General features: G+C 46.2%; 1 protein-coding gene across 6 annotated transcripts in view; it reads right to left on the reverse strand.

The window, feature by feature from the left end:
* KLHL3 (kelch like family member 3) overlaps positions 1-21,859 on the reverse strand; it is a 119,636-nt gene that overhangs the window by 42,524 nt on the left and 55,253 nt on the right. For 5 of the 6 annotated variants that reach the window (XM_027604677.2, XM_027604678.2, XM_027604676.1 and 2 more), the window contains one exon: positions 11,132-11,241. In XM_027604677.2, coding sequence (XP_027460478.1) covers positions 11,132-11,241 — 110 coding nt within the window. The remainder of the gene's footprint in view (positions 1-11,131; positions 11,242-21,859) is intronic. The other variant, XM_027604679.1, reaches the window with a different exon arrangement.

Here is a 21,859-nt window from a genome sequence, read left to right on the forward strand (position 1 = left end):
TATTCTTTTAATGAATGAATGGATCGATAAGTTCAGAACAAGCATGTACGGAGGCAGTGGAAGCTGTCCAGGCTGGGGAAAGGGGGACTGGAATCAGAGCAGGGACCAAAGGAAGCCGGAGACCAAAGGAAGTCAGACCGTGCCGGATGAGTTGGTGGGCAACCACAGTCCTGTTCTGCCTTGCAATGTGGTTATCCAACTTCCTTCTGCTCCACTTTACTAGACTGGAAGCTCTTGCAAGCTGCCTAGCACAACACCGGGCACAGAGCCGGCGGCCAGGTGACAAATCTCTGCTGAAGAATGAACCCCAAGTCCTTGAGGAGCTGAGATTTCCTGATCGTGCCCTTCCCCGTCAACCAGCTTCGCCTTCGTTATAAAAGATAAAAAGCAAGCTGAGTCTAATAAAGTCGCTGTTTAACCTTATCTTTATTTTTGGCTTGGCTTGTCTCACTGGTTCCACTCAGCTGCACCACTGACCCACTCAGCTGTGAAAGCCACCAGTGCTCGGCAACAACGATGACCTTCTCAGCAGCTAGAGAAGGCCATGGGTTCTTTTCACTGAGGCTCCATAAACTTGCAGCTAGCTCTAGGCTTTAATGTGCCTAAAATCATTCCCAAGAGCACCTCCTGTTAAGGGACTGGCAGCAGGAGCCGATGTTTACCAGGCGCCAAGCCTTGAGCCACGCGCTTTGTGGATGCTGGTAGCCTGGACTCCAGGGACAGTGCAGGGAGCAGATCCTCCGAAACCGCATGAAGTGACTCACCCAGACCCAACGCCAGCACTCATGCTCTTACCCACTGTTCTCAGCTGTCTGTCACGGGCTTACAGCAGTGGCTAGCCCACTACGGCCCACAGGCCACATTCAGCCTGCCACCTGCTTTCATAAATAAAATTTTACTGGAACACAGCCACACTCACTCGTTTACATACTGTCTGTGGCTGCTTTCACATTCTAACAGCGGAACTGAATCGAGACTCTATGGCCCACAAAGCTTAAAATATTTACTATCGGGTGCTTTAGAGGAAAAGGGTATCAACTCCTGGTCTATGAAATCCAAGCAGAAACCTTGTGGCTCTGATCACAGGACAGGGTGACGTCTACTCAGATGAAAACACTTTTTATGCATCCTGTGGTGAAACCAGCTGCCGCAAGGCATGCTTAGGATTTTACTTTTCAACAAAGAAGAGCATCATTTCCTCACTGCTTTATATTCCAAAACCAGTCTCTTGAGTGCCACAAGGTTGCTAGGTGGAAAAAGGATGGAGAAAATCGAATTTCACAGTTCCTGGCTCCCCACACTTCTGATGTAAGCACAAGCCTTGGCCAGAACACCAGATGAAGCTGACCCCCTATACCTACCACCCCTCCAGCGAGGGAGGCAGCCGCACCATACTGTAGCTGCACCAGGAGAAGAGAGTGCAGAGTGCTGGAGCACTTACAACTGCTTTCAAAATGTGTTGTGAAAATCATGAAGGGGGACCTAAGTGAAAAATAGGCAGGGCGGTGGGGACTTGGCAAGCGAAAAGGTCCAGTTGAGGGTGATGCACAGCAAAGCATAAGATGGAGGAAAAGAAGCCAGTTTTGACAAGATCAGGGAAAAAAACTAGGTTTTTGCACATGGACTTAATTTGTTACTCAAGATTTGAGAAAGGCTAATTTTAAATGACAAGAGACACGGTGCTATGCATTTTACACGCAAGATCTCTTTTATTCCACCCCAAATCCTGTGAAGTAGGTATCGGTGTTCACATTTTATAGAAGAGGAAACAGCCTCAGAGAGGTTAGTGTCCAAGGTCACGCTGCCAAGAAGTAGTGGAACTGGAATGTGAACTCACCTCTAACTCCAAAAACTCAAGTTCTAACATTATGCAATATTCCATCTCAGAGGCACAGTTAGAAAACCTGCACAGACCAGTGAGTTGGGGAACTATATTCCTAAACCCATAATCATAAATATACCCCCCATGTGCTCTTAGGACATTCCCCGCCCCCCCTGCCAGATATTCTTTTCTTTCCCAGGGATTGAGCCAATAGCATTTGGTGAATGAACTGCCATGATTTTCAATCAAGAAGACAGAACTACTAGGGTGCCTAGGTTGCTCATCGGTTAAGCGTCTGCCTTCAGCTCAGGTCAAGATCCCAGGGTCCTGGGATGGAGTCCTGAACTGAGCTCCCTGCTCATCGGGAAATCTGCTTCTCCCTTTCCTGCTACCCCTCCCGCCACTCGTGCTCTCTCGCTCTCTCAAATAAAATCCTTTTTAAAAATAAAAAAAAAAAAAGCACTACTAGACACAAGAATGATTCTGTCAGATTTGTGTTGTTTCTTCAATGAAGCTTAACGGGACTTCTATGAACCAGCCCCCCGCCTTGCTGTCCCACACCACACCAGGGACCCTCAGGAGCAGTGGTGTGCTGGAGCTGGAGCTCATCGTGCATGTGTCTTCCCATTTTGGTGTTTAGTGACATTACACTGGCAGTTTGAATCAGCCTTGGTGGAAATATTTACACTATGGAAATTGGCAAATGAATCAGTAAACAAATCAGGGCTTTCAGAATTTTTTTGCAGAGCCCCTTGTTAAACATTTACCAGCATTAACACTGGCTGGGAGATTTCCTGGTCTGAAGGCTCCACAAACTCTAGAAAACCTACTCAGCTGCACTCATCTTTCTGACAGTCCCATCATCTTAAGGTTTTATAGGGCACTTAACAGCTCCTTCTTATAGTTGCTTCATCTCCGACCCACAAGGGCCCCGGGAACATCAAGAGTCACTCATGTAAGAGAAAAGCGAGGCAGACAGTGGGGAAGTGGTCTGCCCAAACATTACCCAGCTACTTGGTAACGGGGCAGCAATGAGAATCCCTGGCTTTCAATCCACACTTCGTCCATAGCATATTTCATAGTTTGTAGCTATATATTTATTTCTATACATTTTTGATAAAATCTATCTCCCTCATGTGATTTTAAGTTCCACAAAGGCAGGGATCTTATGTTGATCTGTTCACCAATGTCTCTCGTGTGAATAACATACTATCTGCCACGCAGAAAGGCACTCAATAAATATTTACTGAGAGAATGAATAAGTTAGTCAAAGTGGGAATGATTGCGTGTATGGTTCTCTCCCTATGACAGCATACTGCCAAATATGTGACTTCATATAAACAACAAAAATGATGACAAAACTAAAAGAGGGATATCGCCTTGCCTGGAAATTGTTCAGCTTTCCACTACCGCCTGTAGCCCAGATAAAGACATGCAGTCTGATTCTGCAAAGGAGAAGAAGAAGGATTGGAGCACAGTGATTTGGGAAGAATGCCTGCAAGCTGAAAGACTACTTCATGGCACCAATCCTACAAATGAATGGAGCGTGACACAGGGATGGAGAATGCATTGCAGTCAATATGGCAGACGGTGCTGAGTTGGAAAGAATCTTCCCCACAGCTCCAAACACATAAAAGTGACATATTACCAACAAATAAAGCTTTGAGCCATAGTCAAAAGAAAGAGGGAAGTGCCTGAGTGTTTTTTTTTCTTTTTCCTATTTTTCTTTTATTTATTTATTTATTTTTATTTTTATTATGCAAGTCTGGCAGCTGAATGGAAGCTAAGGCCAAAATGGGTCACAGGCCCGTACAATTCAGACATGGACTTGAATGGTTCAGAACTGATATCTTACCAGGTAGAATGTCTATGCCATAGGCTCTCCGTGGACAATGCTATCCACCTACAGTCCCATGTACTGGGACTAGATGAACTCCAACCATCTGCTCTGGGAAGAAGGAAGGGAGCTCACCATCTCCTGGAGGCTGGGAAGTTAAAAACCATGTATCTTCAAGAAATCAAAACTCCAGGATCACACCACATACAGATATGGGGTCTGAAGTGATATTATCCGGATAGGACAGTGGATACTCAAGACAAAAAAAGAATACAGAAACAGTTTCTAAGCCAGTAAACCTGCCCTTGAGGGACAATGCCACAGCCCAGGGCAACCCAGACTCCCATGGACAAAACATCCTCTGAAGATGGTCTCATAATCAAAAATTATACATCCCTAATGAAAAGAACTACAAAAAAGGAAAATCAATAAATCATAGAATATTTGGGGCAACCAAAGAAAATCAGCCTCAAAACTATTCTCCATAATGTGGTCCTCAGAATACTAGGGGCAGGAGACATTCTGTAGTAAAGGAGTTTCTGGAACCAAATGAGCCTGGAGGACACATCACGCACACCCCCAAATCTCCTTCAGAGATTCACAGAACTCCTTAACATATAAAACCTCTGACAAGTCCTTCAGTTTCTTAACCTGGTTCCTGTGTTTGGTCACTGTCTCCTAAACGCGTCAGACCCGAGAACATCTCACAAACATTGCCATTTTACCGCACACAGTGGGATACACACTGACCTAGAGAAGAAAGTCCTCACCCCCTAACCTATTCCTTTTCCAGCCCCATCTCCCACGACCCCCACCAAAGACCCTGGACGCTCATCCCATCGGTTACCGTTCCCCCACATAGAATAAGATATCCCAAATTTCCACGTCTGGATTCCTACAATCCCTTCGACCTGAATGGCTTTGCAAAATCCTACTCTTAGTCCCCAATTTTAGCTCAAATATTCCCTTTTCCAGGAGGTCTTCCCCACCTAACAATTCGGAATAAAACACTCCAGGGTGCTTTCCTTGAACTTTGACTACAGGCAACTACTTCTCCCGGCCACATAAGGATACATGTTTCGTATCCAGACTGTAAGCTCTGAAACAGTCCTAAGGGCCACTCACCCCCATCTCCCGGTCAGGGTGGGCATGTGTTCATAGAGAGCAGGGGTCCGGCAGGCAGACACAGTCAGCTTCAAACCACAAAGCTACTTATTGTCAACATGCCTTAGTTTCTTCCTCTGCAAAATGGGGACAATAATCTCTGACTTGGGAGTTTGTGCAAGAAGTAGAAATGATGTGCTGCACAGCGTGCTGGGCCAAAGAAGTCACATGCAAAGCATACATACACCAGCATTCCATTTCCATAAAGTTCAAAAACGAACAGAACTGATCCATGAGAAGTCAGAATGGTAGTCATGCTCTTCGGGGTGGGAGGCAGTGACACGAAGGGACTTCTGAGGTTCTGTTACTGGATCTGTGAGCTAGTTCAGTGGTTATTTCACTTTGTTCATGTCCCAGTGAACTTACTTCAATACAAATGTCACTTTGAAAAAAAAAATGGTATGTGAAATGCACCTGGGGAACGGTGGGCAGTCAAGTTAGATTTCTGGTCATAGGGCTGTGGTGTTCTGCTCATAGGTGCTTACTGAATTGCACTTTCCAAATGAGAACAGTGAAAGGAATAATGCTGTGACCAGGGACCAGGCCAGATGGTTGTTTGCAAGCCGAGAAGCTGGCAACTCTAACTACCGACCTCACAGGAAGGTGGGGCTTCCAACAGCTCTGGCGAGGCAGCAGGATGTACCCGCTAAATCACTGGGTAAGACCTGGGCAGCAAGCACTCAAGTCTAACCTAGTGGTCACGGAGCTCCAGCCGGCATCCTCTACCCACCGCTGACTGGAGAGGCTAGGAGTTCAGACAGGAGGGCATGCAACACCAATGATTCTGGGAGACATTTCAGAAGATAACAGAATTTGGCTTCTGATTACAGGGTTAGGGGACAACAGCACATCAAACAGATGATCTCGCAGAGAGAAACTAAGTGGTAGTTCTCATTACAATACACACCTGACACTAATTTTTTAAGAGACCTAACCAATGTCTTCCTGACCTGTATCTAAACTGTGGGCCATTTCCCTGTTAGTACTCATTCTGAAAACTTCAATAGTGTTTCATAAGGAGGGAGAGAATTCCTGAGAAGTAGAGACATATATACCAGCTAAGAAAGCAAAGATTCAGATTCAGAACCAGCAATTCCGTGGCAAAACTGCACTAGAACTGGAGAGTCACCACTCTTCTCCTTGGAGTGCATCTGCCCTGGAGGGCTGCTTACCCTGCCTGCCCCTGGGCCCCAGAAGCTGTCCACGGTGAGGGGTGAACTCCGGGTCTCAAAGGCGAATACAATAAACAGACTATCTACTCACAGGCTGAGCTGTGAGCCCAGACAACTCCCTGTGGAAGAAACAGGTGACTGTGAAGGGCTTACTCCAGTGTGCCTTTGCTCTGCCCTGGGGTAGGGGAGTGGTAGCGGCAGCAGAGGGAAGGGGTCCCACCCAAAGAACTCATGATTTTGTAACTCCTACCAGGTCCTTTTGTCTTCCCTCAAATACCAGGAATTTTAAAACCAAAACTACATGAAGGAAAAAACAGGAGAGAAAATGGCAGGGATCCACGCGTCCTCTGACCTCTAGTTCCCACATTTGTCCTTATTCCCCGAAAAAATGTGACAATTATTCCCACAACCTCAGCTGGCTCGGGGCGGCATCCAGCCCCAGGCTGCCCCTTCACTCCCTCAGGGAATATCTGCTTAGCAGCTCCACAGAGCTGGCCGAGGGCTCTGGGTCAGCTTGCCGTGGCACAAGGACAGCCCTCAGGAGCTTAAGAATAGTGGAGGACAGAGGTATGGGTAACAGCAAGTGATGCTGGAGGAAGAACAGTATCTGAGCCCTGGGAGAAGCCCAGAGGGGCCCAGGGAGCTGGGAATGTTGGAGAGCAAGAGGCTACTCCCACTCTCTGTCCCTGCTTGGCACCAAGCCCCAGGTCACACAACCACCCAGACTAACATGGGCTCTGGGAAGAGCTTCCCCTTGAGAAATGCCCCCAGTCAACAGTGAGCAGGAGGAGGAGGAGGAAGATAGTGGTAATAATAATAGCAGCAGTAATCATATCTTACAGTAATGAACACTTCCTGTGGGCTAAGAACTTTTCAGGTGTCATCTGATTTCATCCTCAGATACGTACTCTACTATCATTGCCCCCCTTTTACAGATGAGAAGACTGAGATGTAGAGAAGTTCTCTTACTCATTCATTCAACAAGTGATGTTTGTTTATGTGTCTACCGTGAACCTGATACCAACACCACCCTGGCAGCAACCGTAAGACGGAGAAAATCCATGACTGTGTATGGTGTATCCATTCTGGTGGGAGACAAATAACTTGCTCAAAGTCACTCAGCCTGTTAGACCAGTGGAGGCAGAATTGGAACTCAGCCACTTCAACCACAGAACCTCTACTTTTTCAAACTCCCGGCAAGCAAACTGCCTGGGCCTAGCCACAGCCACTTATAAACCTCATTACTAAAATACCACATTTCCTCTATTCTCAGATGCATAGTTTTTTCACATTTTAATATCTGAAGTCTGGCTGCAAAAGAAATCTGTGGGCTGTAGACAAAGAAGTAAATCATAATATAGCTGATTTACTGTTCAAATATGGAGTTAGCTCAATACAGGTTATTTGATTACCAGTGCAGTTCAGTTTTCTGCAAATGTTTTTGGAGGGTTTTTTCTTTGTTTTGTTTTGTTTTGAATGTAGGCTCCACCCCAGCATGAAGCCTGATGTGGGATTTGAACAGAGTCTGAGATCAAGACCCAAGCAGAGATCAGGAGTTGGACGCTTAACTGACTGAGCCACGCAGCCCCCACAAATGTTAACATCAAATGCAGTTGAATTTCAGCTTAAATTAAGATCCCTTATATTACTTCAAATATACTCCATTAAGTTCACTACAATGCAATAGTGAAAGCAAAGCCTATTGTATATGCAAGAGGTTACTTATTAAGAAATGTAACTAAAGGAAGTAGAAATCACAAAATCTCCTGGAACACATCACAGAATTTTCAAAGCCTCAAGAGCTAGCATTCAAACAACAAACATCCAATTGTCAAAAGCTTCCAGCTATTTAACTTCCAGAAATATGTAATCAATTAGGGGAAATAAAATTAGAAATAGGAAACACAGGCCAAACCCCACTATTCTTTGATAAGCCTCAAAATTATACTGTCAACCTTAGGGGGCGCCTGGCTGACTCTGTCGGTAGAGCATGCGTCTCAATCTAGGGGTTGTGAGTTCAAGTGTGGGTACAGAGGTCACTGAAAAATAAAACCTTTAAAATTAAAAAAAAACTATACTGCCAACCTTAAAGGTACCAAAGGGATCAAGATCATCAGCAATCTACTTTATGAAAAGCATCACGCAACTCTGAAGTTACAAATAACTTCTGAGAACCAAATATAATCTACAACTTTGCTGACGTGAAAAATACCTCTACTCTTGGGGCGCCTGGGTGGCTCAGTCGGTTAAGCATCTGCCTTCGGTTCAGGTCATGATCTCAGGGTCCTGAGATTGAGACCCGCATCAGGCTCCCTACTCGGTGGGGAGTCTGCTTCTCCCTCTGCCTTCCCCCAACACCCTGCTTGTTTTTTTTTTCTTTTTTAAAGATTTTTATTTATTTATTTGACAGAGAGAGAGAGACAGCGAGAGAGGGAATACAAGCAGGGGGAGTGAGAGAGGGAGAAGCAGGCTTCCCGCGGAGCAGGGAGCTGACGTGGGGCTCGATCCCAGGTGCCTGGGATCATGACCTGAGCGGAAGGCAGATGCTTAACGACTGAGCCACCCAGGGGCCCCCCCCAACACCCTGCTTGTACTCTCTCTCTCAAATAAATAAAATCTTAAAAAAAAAATACCTCTACTCTAAACTCTAATTACACAGAACAAGCAACTCCTATGTAAGCATATGAATGAATGAGAGCCACTACAGACAATGTTCTAAGCACATAGATTTAATGTCATGCTTCTTTGCTTCTGGAAAGATGCAATTAACTCCATGGCTTATTTTACCATTATCAGTGGCAACACTGATACCATGACCATTGTCAATGGTGCCTCAAAACAGAGGACTATGGTAATTACAATGACAGCCACCATTTATTAGCACCTACCGAACACTATATTTGATTTTTTAAACCCAGTATCTGTGATCCTCCTAACTCCATAAGGGAGGTACTCTTAGCAGTCCCACTTTACATGTAAGAAAATCAAGGTTCAAAGAGACCAGTGACTTCTGAAAATCAAGGAGCCAGTAAGCATCAAGTGGAGCATGGAAACAGGTCTTCCTGAGTCCAAAGCCCAAGTGGTTTCCAGGGCACTAAAATGCCTCTCCCTCTTAACAACCCACCTCCACCCCACCCTGACACAGCAAGCACAGACAAGCCCTCACCTGAGGAAAGCTTACTATGATCTCAGAGCAGGATGGGCCCGCAGGAGTTAAAGGTAGCAGGGTCCCCCCTCTCAACCCAAATACCCCCAAGACGATCCAAATCCTGCTGCTTATATGGCTGTTGTCATTTTCTCAGACTACACCTGACGATACACTCAAGCAGGCCCCAAACTGGCCAACTGCACCAACTACCACATGGTCAATCAACTAACTAGTTCCTTCCTTCAAACTGTGCCCATTTAGTAGCACCATCTGGAGAAGACACTAAACAGGGCTTGGCAAGAAGTTAGGGAGTCTTTGCTGCTGGGGCTGGAGCAGGAAGAGGCCATGGCCTGGCCAGAGGCATCCTTTACCCTGCAGGTGATATCTCACATCAGTTAATGAAAGTAGAGCCTCACTGAGTCTAAGAGACAATCCAGCTAGTTGTGCCAGTCAACCTTCTGGAAATCCCTCTGAAGTCTTGGGGCAGCCCATGATTCCAATCCACAACTGCTTTTCTTCTGGATCAAATTTTTGCAGGACAACAGGCGGGGGCTTGTGATGCCATCCCATTTTCTGGACATGTGGCTTTGGACACTCATCTCCAATGTAAGATCGCTCTTAAAGGCTTTTCCTTAAATATTTCCTCAGAAAAGGACCTCAAGCTGGGACACAATGAGCGGACTAAGACAATCCAAGAAACATGTATTGAGCATCTCTGAGGATGCAGAGAAGAGTAAGATGTGGTTGCTACCATCAGGGAACTCATGGTCAAGTGGAGGAGGTTAGATGGGCTCAAAACTAACTGCAGTAAAACAAGTTGAATATTATCCTGGAACACAGAGGAGAAAGGAATAAATTCCAGACACATGGTCAATAATAAACTCAGCTACCTCCGAATGAGCACCTACCAAGTACCAGGTATGACACCAGGCATTTGAAACACCTTATCCCATTTAATCCCCACAACCACCCCTGGAGTATGTCCTATTACCATTCTCACTTTATCCATGAGAAAGAGATGAAGAAGCAAACTATCTCACCCAAGGTCACCAATTAATTTGTAAATACTAGAGATAAGATTTGGACCCTACTGGCCAACACCAAAGTGTATGTTATTTTCAATATAGGAGACTACATCTCCTGGAGTAAAGAAGCTCTTCCTGATAGAACTGGAACGGGAACTGGTTTCCAACAGGTGACGTTGGAAAAGGGAGAATAATCCAAGCAGAAGGTCAGTGAGAAGGAAGACCTAGAGGTAGGGACAGATCAGCCCTCACGGGTCAGTTAAAGCAGTGGGCAGAAATCAAGCCTGCAGCACCAAGGAAGTGGTGTAGAGTCGGTGAGTTAGGGCACTAGGTGTCAAGAGACCCAGGTTCTAGTTTTGCCACGGTCACTCACTGTGGGACCTTCAACAGATCCTATCCCTTCTCTGAGCCTCAGTTTTCTCAACAGTGGAAGTTCCAATCCCCTGTTAGAATAGACATTTCCCAAAGGTCAGCTCTGGCTTAAATGCTCAATGATGTTCCCAAGAGGCCATGTGGGACAGTGACTAAGACCAGGTCACAGGAAGACCGCAACTCTGCAGTAACCAGCTGAGTGACTGCAGACAAGCTAATTAACTCCTCCAAGTTAGTTTTCCTCATCTGCAATGTGGGGACAAGGGCAATGCCTGCTTCATGGGGCTGTGGTGAAGGCTGAGGGAACTGAAGAGAACAAGGCACTTAGCAGAGTGCTTGGCAAACTGTAAATGTCCAGTTAATGCAGGCAGCTTTGTCACCATCATCTTCACCAGCGTTATTTCTTCCTCAGAGTGTCCAGACAACAAATGTAGCAAACATGGGCCAGAAGGTCCTTTTCTAATTATTTAAAGGGACAAAAAAAAAAATGAGCTCCTTTTTTTTCCGCTGAAAAAGAGACAAGGTCTCACTGTCCCTCCCATGGCCGCCTCACGTGTGAGGGTCCTGTTTCACCGAGGGGCCATGCCGTACCTTCTCCTCTGAAGAAACGGTCAGCTTGTCACTGGATATCAGGCTGCACACCTGGTCCAGACTTAGGCTAAGAAATTCTTCCCCCAGCATCACCTCTGGAAAGTGCTGCTCTGTTCCAAAAAAAAAAAAAAAAAAAAAAAAAGGCAGAAGTTCAGAAAACAAAGTTATAACACACTGCTGCCCTTCCATGGCCCTGGCAATCTGTGAAATTCACAGCGGAGTCTTGGGCACTTTGGGGGTGGGCATGAGGAAAAGGGACAGACAGAGAGGCAGACAGAAAGACAGCACATCCTGGCTGAAGGGAAACTAGCCTCTTAATTTGGCAGCAAAGGCATCCCTCTGTGTGATCCTCCACCCTGAACATCGACACAGATGAAAATGGGGCAGAGAGATGTGAGGTTATATTTTTTTCCATGCTCCATGCGATTATTAATGGCGTTGCAGAAAAGCCTCACTGGGACCTGCCTACTTAATTGAGCTCATTTCCCCTCAAGGCGCAAGCTGGCAGATTTGTAGACAGTGCCCCCTGCAGCTCGGCCAAACAAAAGTGAGTCAGAACTGCTGTGTGGCTGGAAGTCTCCGGGGGTTCTGGTACGAAGTCAACATTTCACGGCTGGCGGAAGACATCATCCTTTTGTGTCAAAGTCAAGCCTACTACGGTCTCTGATTCACAAGGAGGCCCAACTAAGCATCTGTCCAGGCATCAAAGCAACACAGCTGCCCCCCCACCGCCACTAGCAACAGTCCATGACAGCCAGGCCAGTGGGAACCATTAAGATGGAGGGGACTTTGGGGACACCTAAACCGAGACAAAACACACAGGCCGGATGTCCACGCAAGGGAAGTGCCAAGTGCAATTCCTGCCCTGACCTTTGCCCAGGCCACCATGTTGCTATTACAGAGACAGTGGAATGTCAGTGAAGGAGTGTACACTTCAGAAAGAAGGCAGCTAGACTCAAATTCTGGCTTTGCCATTTGCAAGACGTGTCCCTGAGCCAATGGCCTCACCTCTCTAGGCCTCACTGTCCCTCTATATAATGGGGATACAACGGCTCATCTTGCTTCACTCCCATGCTGTGATGGGAAAGGAAGTGTGAAAGTATTTTCACAAGCTATGCCAAGGTACAGTGGCCCAAGAGCTGACAATTCCTGATGCAGCGGGTTCTGGAGATCACAGGGTCCTTTGTCATATGCCCCTTTCTGGGGCTCTCTCATGGTTCTGCCCCACGGACCCCAGGAGCATCTGTGCTCCTTGCCCTCCAGCCTCCTGGCCCCCTCTCTTCTTTCTTTGGTGGCCCTTCTCTGGCCTCGTAGCTTCTTGGATAATTCTAGAGGTGACACCTCCCAGTTGCCAGCAACGGCTACCCCCACGCGGCCTGGCCAGCCCCTGGGTGAGATTCAGAGTGCTCCGTGCCCGGAAGCTGTGGACAGAGCGGGCCTGCCGTAGCTAGCTGCACAGTGGAAAGGGAAACCAGAGCATGCTCAGCTCCGCTCTCACGTTCATCGGCTTCTTAAAAGCCAAAGAAGATGGCTTTTTATCATTGATTTAAATCAATGATAAATCATTTATCATTGATTTAAATCATTTCTTATAAAATTTATTTTAAACTCTATGTTGAAATACTTTTGGACCCAAAGAATGCCCATATACCCTTCATCCAGAGCCTCCAAATGTCAGTATTTTACTCTCAGAGATCTGGTTACAAACAACCTGGTCTGCCTTTCACTGGACAGAAAGGGCTCCCCACCTGCTCCCCAGCAGCCCACTGAGATCACCGGGCCCACAATTAAGCCTTGTCCACCACGAAACTCAGGAATGTTTGGACATAACAAAAACAAATTTAAAAGGCAGATCCTTTACAATGGGAAGCAAATGCCATAAAGTAAAAAGCTGGTCGTGTTTCTCCATATGTGAACAGGAAAAGGCCTTTGGTTAGATTTTTGATTAGACATTTAAAAGACTTCCCTAACGAAGGGAATATTTAAGAGTAGATCATATTATTTTTTAAAGCGTCTATTCCTAAAAATTTTTAAATAAAAACAAGTGAACAATCTCCTTTGGGTGATGGGAATGCCTTCTTGGCCTGGAGGCCTGGGAAAGTAACAGGATTCTCCCTACATGCCCTTTCTGTTCCAAGAAGTTTTTGGACCAGAGACCTCCATCTGCTGGCAACACCAAGAAATAGTGAAGAGAAAATTTTGGTGTGGAGTCACCACACCAAAACATAATGCAGAATGGACATCAAGACTCTGTGGACCTGCCAAGGCTGAGCTCGGCAGGAGAGTCAGGCAAACGAGCACCAACATCCCCGTGGTTCAGAGCCACACAGAGCCTCCCTGCCTTTTCTTTGGCTGACCAAAACCTGACATTAGGAGGAGGGAAAAGAATGAGAGAATAGGGGGAAGTAAGAAGTTAAAATCCGAGGTGTGAAAAGTACTTCCACAAAGCTCATAAAGCCAAAAGTAGATGGGCTTGGATTTTGCAAAGGAAGATGAAGTGCAGCGATATGTATTCTAAGTGGCTTGGTGAACAAACCAGAAATTCTCAAAGATCAATCAAGGCAGGAAACAGCCCCCATGCTTCCCCATCTCTGTCTCTGGGGCACCAGAGAATTTGAACCTAGGTCCCTTCTTTCTGAAGTGGGCTGCTGCCCTGCCCATCTAGAACCTCCCACTGAAATCCCTCCAGAAATCTTTCCAGGAAGCAGCAGCTGGTGAGGAGGGGGCAGCTAGTCGGGAGAGGCAGCAGATTCCCATCCAGGACTAGCACCCTGGGACCCAGGAGATTCGTGAGCAGGGAAACACAGAGAAAGGGAGCAAAGAGGGAAACTCCTTCCCTTCCCCTTCTGTCTGAGGAGACAGGGTGGAGCCCCCAGAGCCCCCTTTCTATTAGCAACACTCAACAAGATAGAAAAGCAGGAACAGGCTGTCTGGCCAAGTTGATTTCCTGGGAAACACAAGTCACCCAGCAGACTTTATATTCAAGTCAGCCCTCTCCCCAGCCGCTTCCCAGAAAGGAACACCTCTGCTCCCAGAAGATACCTCCCTGAGAATCCTCTACCTTTAATACTTGTTTGTGGATTCTTTGTTTGCTTTGGTGTATTAAAGGAGAATGCAGTCAAGAGCCTTGGCTAAGAGTGAGAAGGCCTGGGTTTGAGTCCTAACTCCACCTCTTACAGTCACTTCTTTCCAGCCTTTGGCTTCATTGTCCATAAAATGGGACTGTAAGAGCTGACCTAGTTCTCAAGCTTGTTTGGAAGCTCAGAGACGACAATATGTATATTGATGAGACCATTTTGAGTTCTTTAAGAAACTCTTTAGAAAGGAAAGATGAATATTACATCAGCCCATGTTCCTGCTTCACAAAGTCCAATTCTGTGGGCAGCACTGCTCGCCAAGAGAGAAGTTTTTCCACTTCATCAGAGACATCCCTGGGGACTGCAGGTCCTGTGGATAAGGCTGTGGACCCCAAAGGCCTTAGAGACCCATTTTAATTCCATCAAGTTCAACAAACTTTCTAGTGATATGATACTCAATTTCCTAAGGCTACACAGTTTTCTCATCTGTTAAATGGGGCTAATAATAGTACCTGTTTCATAAAGGTGTATGGGCACTAAATAAGCAAATAGAAGTAACTCACATTTACTGAGATCACAGCAAATGGTCAATAACCATTAATGTATAGTGTACCAGATGCAGTGTTTCTTCAAAAATGAAGAAAGCAGAGCTGATGCCTACAAGGAGCCTACTAGCTTATAAGAGGCATAAGACAAGGCACCAGTAACTCCAACCCCAAGTCCACAGGGCCACAACTGGGAGAGGCACTCCAGGTATAAATGACAGCATGGAAGCAGGAAAATGCAGAGCACGTCTAGAAAAACAACAACAGCCCAGTCTAGCTGGCGCCTAGGCTATATCTTCATGCCTCTAACACATGTTTACTGAAAAACTGTGCCAGGCTCCAGGAGATACAATGCAGAGGCAGGTAGGCTAGATCTTAGGGGACAGGTGGGGTGTACAGGGAGCACAGTATCTTCTAACCATGGACTAGCCCCTTGAAGGGGAGCTCTCCAATAATTAACCCTTCTAGTCTTTTGGCTTCTTTTTCGTAAGAGGAATGGGAACAGGGGTGGGGGAAAAGCCATTTAAGACTTTTGGTTAAGAGTCCTAATTAACCAGCCTTTACCATAAGTAACAAGCTCTGTTTAAGTTCCAAGTTTTGTATGTCTGTTCCTGTCCATTTGGATGAGAAATTATGGAGGTTGGGGGGGCGGGGAAACTACCAGATGATAACCTGACGTCCTTTCCCTACCAACCAACACACACACATCTTCCCAAAGCTGAAAGGATGAGAATAGGCTAGCTCCGGAGGCACAGCTCTACCTTTTCAAGGAAGCAGGCCTGGAGAAAGCTGAGGGCATTTCCTAATAGCAGCTAACATTGTGCTAGGCACTCACTTCTCCCCAAAGTCCTACTGAAGCATCAATATCCCCATTACACAAATCAAGAAATGGAAGCTCAGAAAGTTATTTAGCCACGTGCTTAGGATCACAAAGCAGTTAAGTGGTAGAGCCAGGTTTTGAAACCAAGGCTGTATGATGACAACAAACATTCTTGGTCCCCATGATGATAATAATTCATCCTAAGCAGGCCATGGTAGTAAAATTCAATATAGGTGTCAGAGCACCCTAAGAATCCCTCTTAGGGTTATTATTGTAGAGAGACAAAAAATATATATATATGAATCTAAAAACCTTTCTTTAAAAATAAAACAAAACCTTAGAAGAGTAGTGTTCTAAACACTTTGGCATCAGTCCACGGTTCAAATCTTAGACCTAACCCCTAATTTGAGATTCTTTCTTAATCCCCCTGCCCACCAGGCTAGAGGAAGGGATATTCTTGTGTTTCCAAAGAACCCAAAACAGAAAATAAAAATTATCATCGCCCTAATCAGGCTGTTTTATCATGTGAGGTCTTTCCTTCACACTGGGGCTGTGAACCCCATGAGGGCAGGGTCTATCTTGTGTGAGTATGTCTTACTCGAAGCTGAATTCTCAGTGTCCATACATCTGCATGTCCTGCGCTTCCCTGCCCGTTCTTCAGGAATGCCTAGGGCTTGGGCAACCTCCCAAGTTAATCCCAAACCCATTCCTCCCTCTTAATGGGATGAAATAAACTAAGCCTTTAATCAAGTTCATCTAAACTAAAAGCCCAGAACAAATGGAACTAAGCCCATCTATAACTTCTCTGACCCGCACAGATGAAATGAACCCCATTATTCCAGAGCCAACAGCCCCAGGGAATAGGAATGAGTAGTTCTGACTTTAACTACTGGTCACCATCCCCTCCCCCACCCCCACTGCCCACCAAGGAAAGACAGGCTGACACAGGTGGACACACAAACAGAATCAAAACATTTTAGTAAGGTTACACAATAAAACAGAACTGCTTTAAATCTCTCTGTCCCCTACTGCCCTATTTTTGGAAGGCAGAAGTAAGCTTTCCTGAATCAGGATTCGGCTTTCAGGGTTCACCATTTCCCTGCTGCAGGGAAAGTCTCACAGAAAATAATAGGGCTCTCACCTTGACCATGTCCCACAAGGGTCATAACCACCAGCCCTCAGACCCTAAATATTACTACCTCTCCCCTCCCTGGGGATGGTGGCATATGAGCTCTCTTTCCCGGGTGACTTAATTCCCCCTTTCTAACACAAACACACACATACACACGCACACACACACACACACACCCCAAAGAGCTACATCAAAACTGCGCTGTTCACAGTGTTATTGCTTCGACACCAGAGCTCCCTGTTACCCAGGAATAGAAGGCTAAGGGAAGTTTCCTAAAAGAGACTTGTTCTCCAAAAACTAGCTATGTCTTGCACTCCTGCTTCATTTGCCACCTTCGAGTTAGCAGCAGCAAATCAGGGGAAGGCAGGGGTGAGGCAGGCGCCACAGAGAAGCTGTCCGAGCCTGTGCTCTGGGCTCTGGTATCACAGCCTCCCTGTGAATGTGCGCACTGCCACTCACAAACTACGTGATCTTGGGCAAGTTACAATAATCGCTTCCTGGCATTTCTGTTTATTCATCTATAAATTGGAGAAATAATAACCACCTCTCACAGTCACGTGGCCAAAATGAAGTAAAGCCTACGGAATGTGCAGCACCATGCCTGGCACCTAGCAAGTGTTCAGAAAGGGTGAAAAACTCCTACAATCATCATCACCCATCATTGTCATCATTTCATGATGCCAAGTCGGAGGAGGCAATTTCATAAGACAACCCTCACTGAGTCAGAGGCTCATGTTTTTTAAATGATTTGTCAACAATCTTTGTCGCCCTTAATTTAATCACTTCATTCCACGATCTCAAGTGACTCAGTCAAAAGAAGGCTATTTCTCTCCACGAACACATGAAATCCGATGGCTTTTCCATCCCATGGCTGAAGGGCTTCAGCTCAGCTTTGGCAGACTGATGTAAACAACATGGCCAAAGAATTTTAATTGCCATTTCATTAATGGGGTCCCATTAACATCCCTCCCAACCAGCTCTGCTGATGGCCCAGTACAGGGCTGCCCAATTATCAAGCAACAGAGTCCCCATAAACCTGGGCCCTGGCCGATGAGGTTAAAGATTAAGCGGTCCTGGAAACAATAATGAGGTGTAAGAAACAGGCTGCATAAAAGGCCAGGGTCCCTTTCCCAGCTGCTCGCGACCCCACCAGCTGGGGGCAAGGGTCTAAGCAGTCAGCTTCTAAACATGCGACAGCCCTCTCCCACCCCAAAATAAAATATCACAGCAAAAAATCTGGGGGCATAACCTTGAGGGGGAAACTGGACCCAGAGGAAGCAAAGGGGACTGCCACAGCAGGAAGAGACGGGGCCGTTCCAAACAGGAAAGCAAACAGGCAGCAGGGTGGAGAGAGGCGGTGCTCCAGTCTTCCCAGAGCTGTACTGTGTCTACCTCTCAGTGCCTTCACCAGATGGCTGATGAATTAGCAGAAGGCAAGAGCTCGTCTTAAAAATAGTTTCATTTTTTGGAGAGCAATTTGGCAAAATCTTTTTTTTTTTTTTTTTTTTTTTAGTGCATACTCTCTTTGAGCTGCCTTATGCTACTAAGCTGGTACTACTCTACAGGTACAATCATACTACTACTTAAACACTAGCAAGTGTTCTCCAAAATAGCATGTATAACAATTCTCACTTAAGCATTTTCTATAAAGGCAAAAATTGGTAACATTAACGTCCATCAATTGAGGACTGGTTAAGTAAACTATATAGTTCATCCATCTGATGCAGTAGAGAAAAAGAGTAAGATACAGTCATGCACAAGGGTCTGGAAAGAACTCCAAGATTTTGTATTAAGCCAAGAAAAAGTACAATGAGTACAGAATGCTTCTATTTAGGTATGTTAAAAAGCATTATATATAAATACAATATATATATATTATATATATATTCCATAGGGCTACCCAAGATTGTCCCCCAGTCCCCTTCAGAGAGAAGGCCTGGGAGAAGATTAACTTTGCATTTTATAAGTCTGTGTACTGTTTGAATTTTTTTATTATGAGTATATGTTGAATTTTATTGAATAAATTTGTTTCAATAATAACGGTATAGTAACGTATCTGCTAACATGGAAGGGTGTTCAGAATATACTGCAAGATTTTTTTTAAAGATAGATTTTTTTTTTATTTTTTTTTAAATTATTTATTGAGAGAGAGCAAGCAGGGGGGGAGGGGAAGAGGGAGAGAATCTCAAGCAGACTTCCCACTGAGCACTGAGCCCAACACAGGGCTCAATCCCACAACACTGAGATCATGACCTGAGCCAAAATCAAGAATTGTATGCTTAACCCACTGAGCCACCCAGGCACCCCATGTGAAGATTTTTGTTTAAGCTGGAAAACATACACATGCCATGGTAAGGATGGGCATGACTCTATATCAAGATGCTGCCCGTGGTTCTCTCTGAGTAGGACTGTGGTGCTTTTCCTGCTCTTTCTGCCTGTCTGCTTTTTCTATAACCATCAGGGGTGGTTTACTATTAAGACAGCAGTAACAAAAGCAATAACGAGAGCAAAAGAAAGTTTGTGTTAGAGAAGAAAAACAGAATAGAATTCAGAAGGAGAGCTGTGGGTCATGGACAAGTACAGGCAGAGGCCAGCTAGTCAGAGACCAGTGAGGGCGTGGGAAGCAGGACATACCTGCCTGAGCAACTGGATAAAGAGAAACCAAAATCAGAAGCTCTGGAAATGGCTCTCGCCATAAGTAGCAGGAGGGGTGGTGACCTGAGGAGCCTTATCTGTCCATCAAGACCCAAATGGGAGGCCCTCTCACTGCGGATCATGAGACCGGCAGGGAGCGCTGGGGACATAGCCCCTGGGGACACTTACTTCTGCAGGCAGCTCTCCTCCCTGTCATCCCATCCCCCAAGCCGTCCTGGAAACACAGCATGATGGATATACTACCCCCATCACAGAGAGGAAGCTGTGCTCCAAGTGTTGGCTGGTCTGATCCCTAGTTCTGAAGTGGAAGGTCTCCTTGTAGTTTCTTGGTTTAAAACACCTCCTAATGCAAGGCATAGGGCAGGGAAGCCTGTGACCACAAGGGCTGATTGCCTGCCCCTTGTATGTGACCCTCGTCAGTGCCCACATCCCCACACTTATAATGAGACTGAGACAAGCCATCAGCTGTGTCTCAAGAGGCAGTGATGGCAGAGAATGCCAGGTTCCATCTCAAGTCAGGAGGTACAAGACCAAGAAAAACAAAGCAGACTCACATCCATGGGTAGGCATGAGGGATTAAGTGTGGATAACCATTTTATATATCCTTTTCTAAACACTTCACAATCTCACCTTCACCTGCTTCTCCTAAAATCTTCCCATCCAGGTCTTACCAACCTCTGCGTTACCATGACTTCTCCGATGTGCACGGCTGAGGGCTACAGAGAAAGCTACGAGCAGGAGATCGTCCCGGGCTCCACAGAAGGCCTACACCAAAGGGAGGAGACTCTCAATCTGAACTCATGCTAGCCGTGCCAGGGACAGTAGGAGGATGTGCCATGAGAGGGCAGCCTGCCAATGGGGAGCAGAAGACATCTACATCTCACTTCCCCACCCAAAGATGACTAAACCCCCCAAGTTTAGCAGAGAAGCTGGTCATCTGTCTACATGGTCTGGCTGCTGGGATTTGGTGACTACATGGTATGGTCTTCCAGGCTCACACTTCCCATGAAAAATGTCAACTCTAGGCACCAACACTCATTGGTTACCAATCCACAGGGCTGCCGTGTGTCCAAATGGAGCCTGGAAGCCAAAGAATGTAGTAGTTATAAACACTGGCTCGGGAGTCAATGCTATCTGGGTTTGAACCCTGCCTCTGTCTCTACCGGCCGTGTGATCCCAACCAATTACTACACTTCCCTGTGCCTTAGTTTCCTTAGCCGCTGCATGCATTAAATGAGATGATGTGTCTAAAATGCTTAGCAGGGGGTGACTCATAGTGACGGCTCAGTAAATGCCAACCAAAAATAATTTATCAGGGTATCTGCATACGCATCTGTGTGCACACACACCCACAACGCTGACAGCACCCAATCCCCGTGACAGCATCAGGACCAGGGAGTACCAAACCCACAATGTGTTCTAACTATATCCTCCCCATTCTCCCACTGGTGTCTGTCACCATCAGACAGTGAAAGGGCCAAAGGAAGAAAACACAGATTGTGAAAGTATGGGAAAGCCAGGCTAGAAGAAACAGGGAGCCTTGTCAAAGTTGGGGTTTCAGGACAGAGGCCAAACCTCAGAAAACTGCATCAGCCAACTGCAAAACAAAAAACCCTACGTGCATGTACACGTTGTGCAGAGGAAGAAGGCTGGGGGCGGGACAGGGAAGAGAGAAAGAGAATTCCTGGCATCTAAGTACTTTCCCTTTGCCCCCACACCAGCCGATGCTCACAAGCTGACCTGGGCCTTGGCCAAGCTCTTGGCTCCTACTAAAGCAGAGCCTGCGCACGTCCCTCAAGAAAGTGACCTCTTCAAAGGCTGGGCTGGGGAGCCCTGTCCAGGGAGAGAAAGGGCTCCTTGAGAAAAAAGTAGAAAGAAAATGAGGGAGAGGAATGAAAAAGAAGGCAGAGAAGGGACAGCAGAGAAACAAGAGAGTCAAGAGTCAGAGTCAGGAAGAGTCATCAGAATTCAGAATTGGGCCAACTGGGGAACGTCCTTCACAAAAATTGTCATCTTCACAACTAGCTCCGTTTGGGTCCGAAACAGAACTTCAGGGAGAAATGAGAATCTATGCAGGCTCCTGGGGTCTGGGGGTTGATAAAGGAATACAAGGATTCTAAGAAATAGAGCACATGCTCAGTGTCTTATGGACTAAGGGGCTAACACAGCACAGGGAGCTGGCAGGTGGACAGCCAGCAGGCCCTCGGCTTATTTCCAGTCATGGGCTGGACAGGAGACACAGAACAGAAGATCGACAGTATTTGTATGGGCAAGGGGAAGAATGAGATGCCTTACTGCAAGGGAAGGAGGGGGCCCTGCCTGAATCTATTGTTTAAAAGAACTAGACCCATTACCTGGGCCACTCATGATCTTTCTTTGTTGTCAAGTTGAAATAAATATCAATGAAGATTTCTGGGGGGCCTGGGTGGCTCAGTTGGTTAAGCATCAGACTCTTGGTTTTGGCTCAGGTCCACTCTCGGGGTTGTGGGATCAAGACCT

Source organism: Zalophus californianus, chromosome 5 (assembly GCF_009762305.2).
Source record: "Zalophus californianus isolate mZalCal1 chromosome 5, mZalCal1.pri.v2, whole genome shotgun sequence".
In the NCBI taxonomy this organism is placed as follows: Eukaryota; Metazoa; Chordata; class Mammalia; order Carnivora; family Otariidae; genus Zalophus; species Zalophus californianus.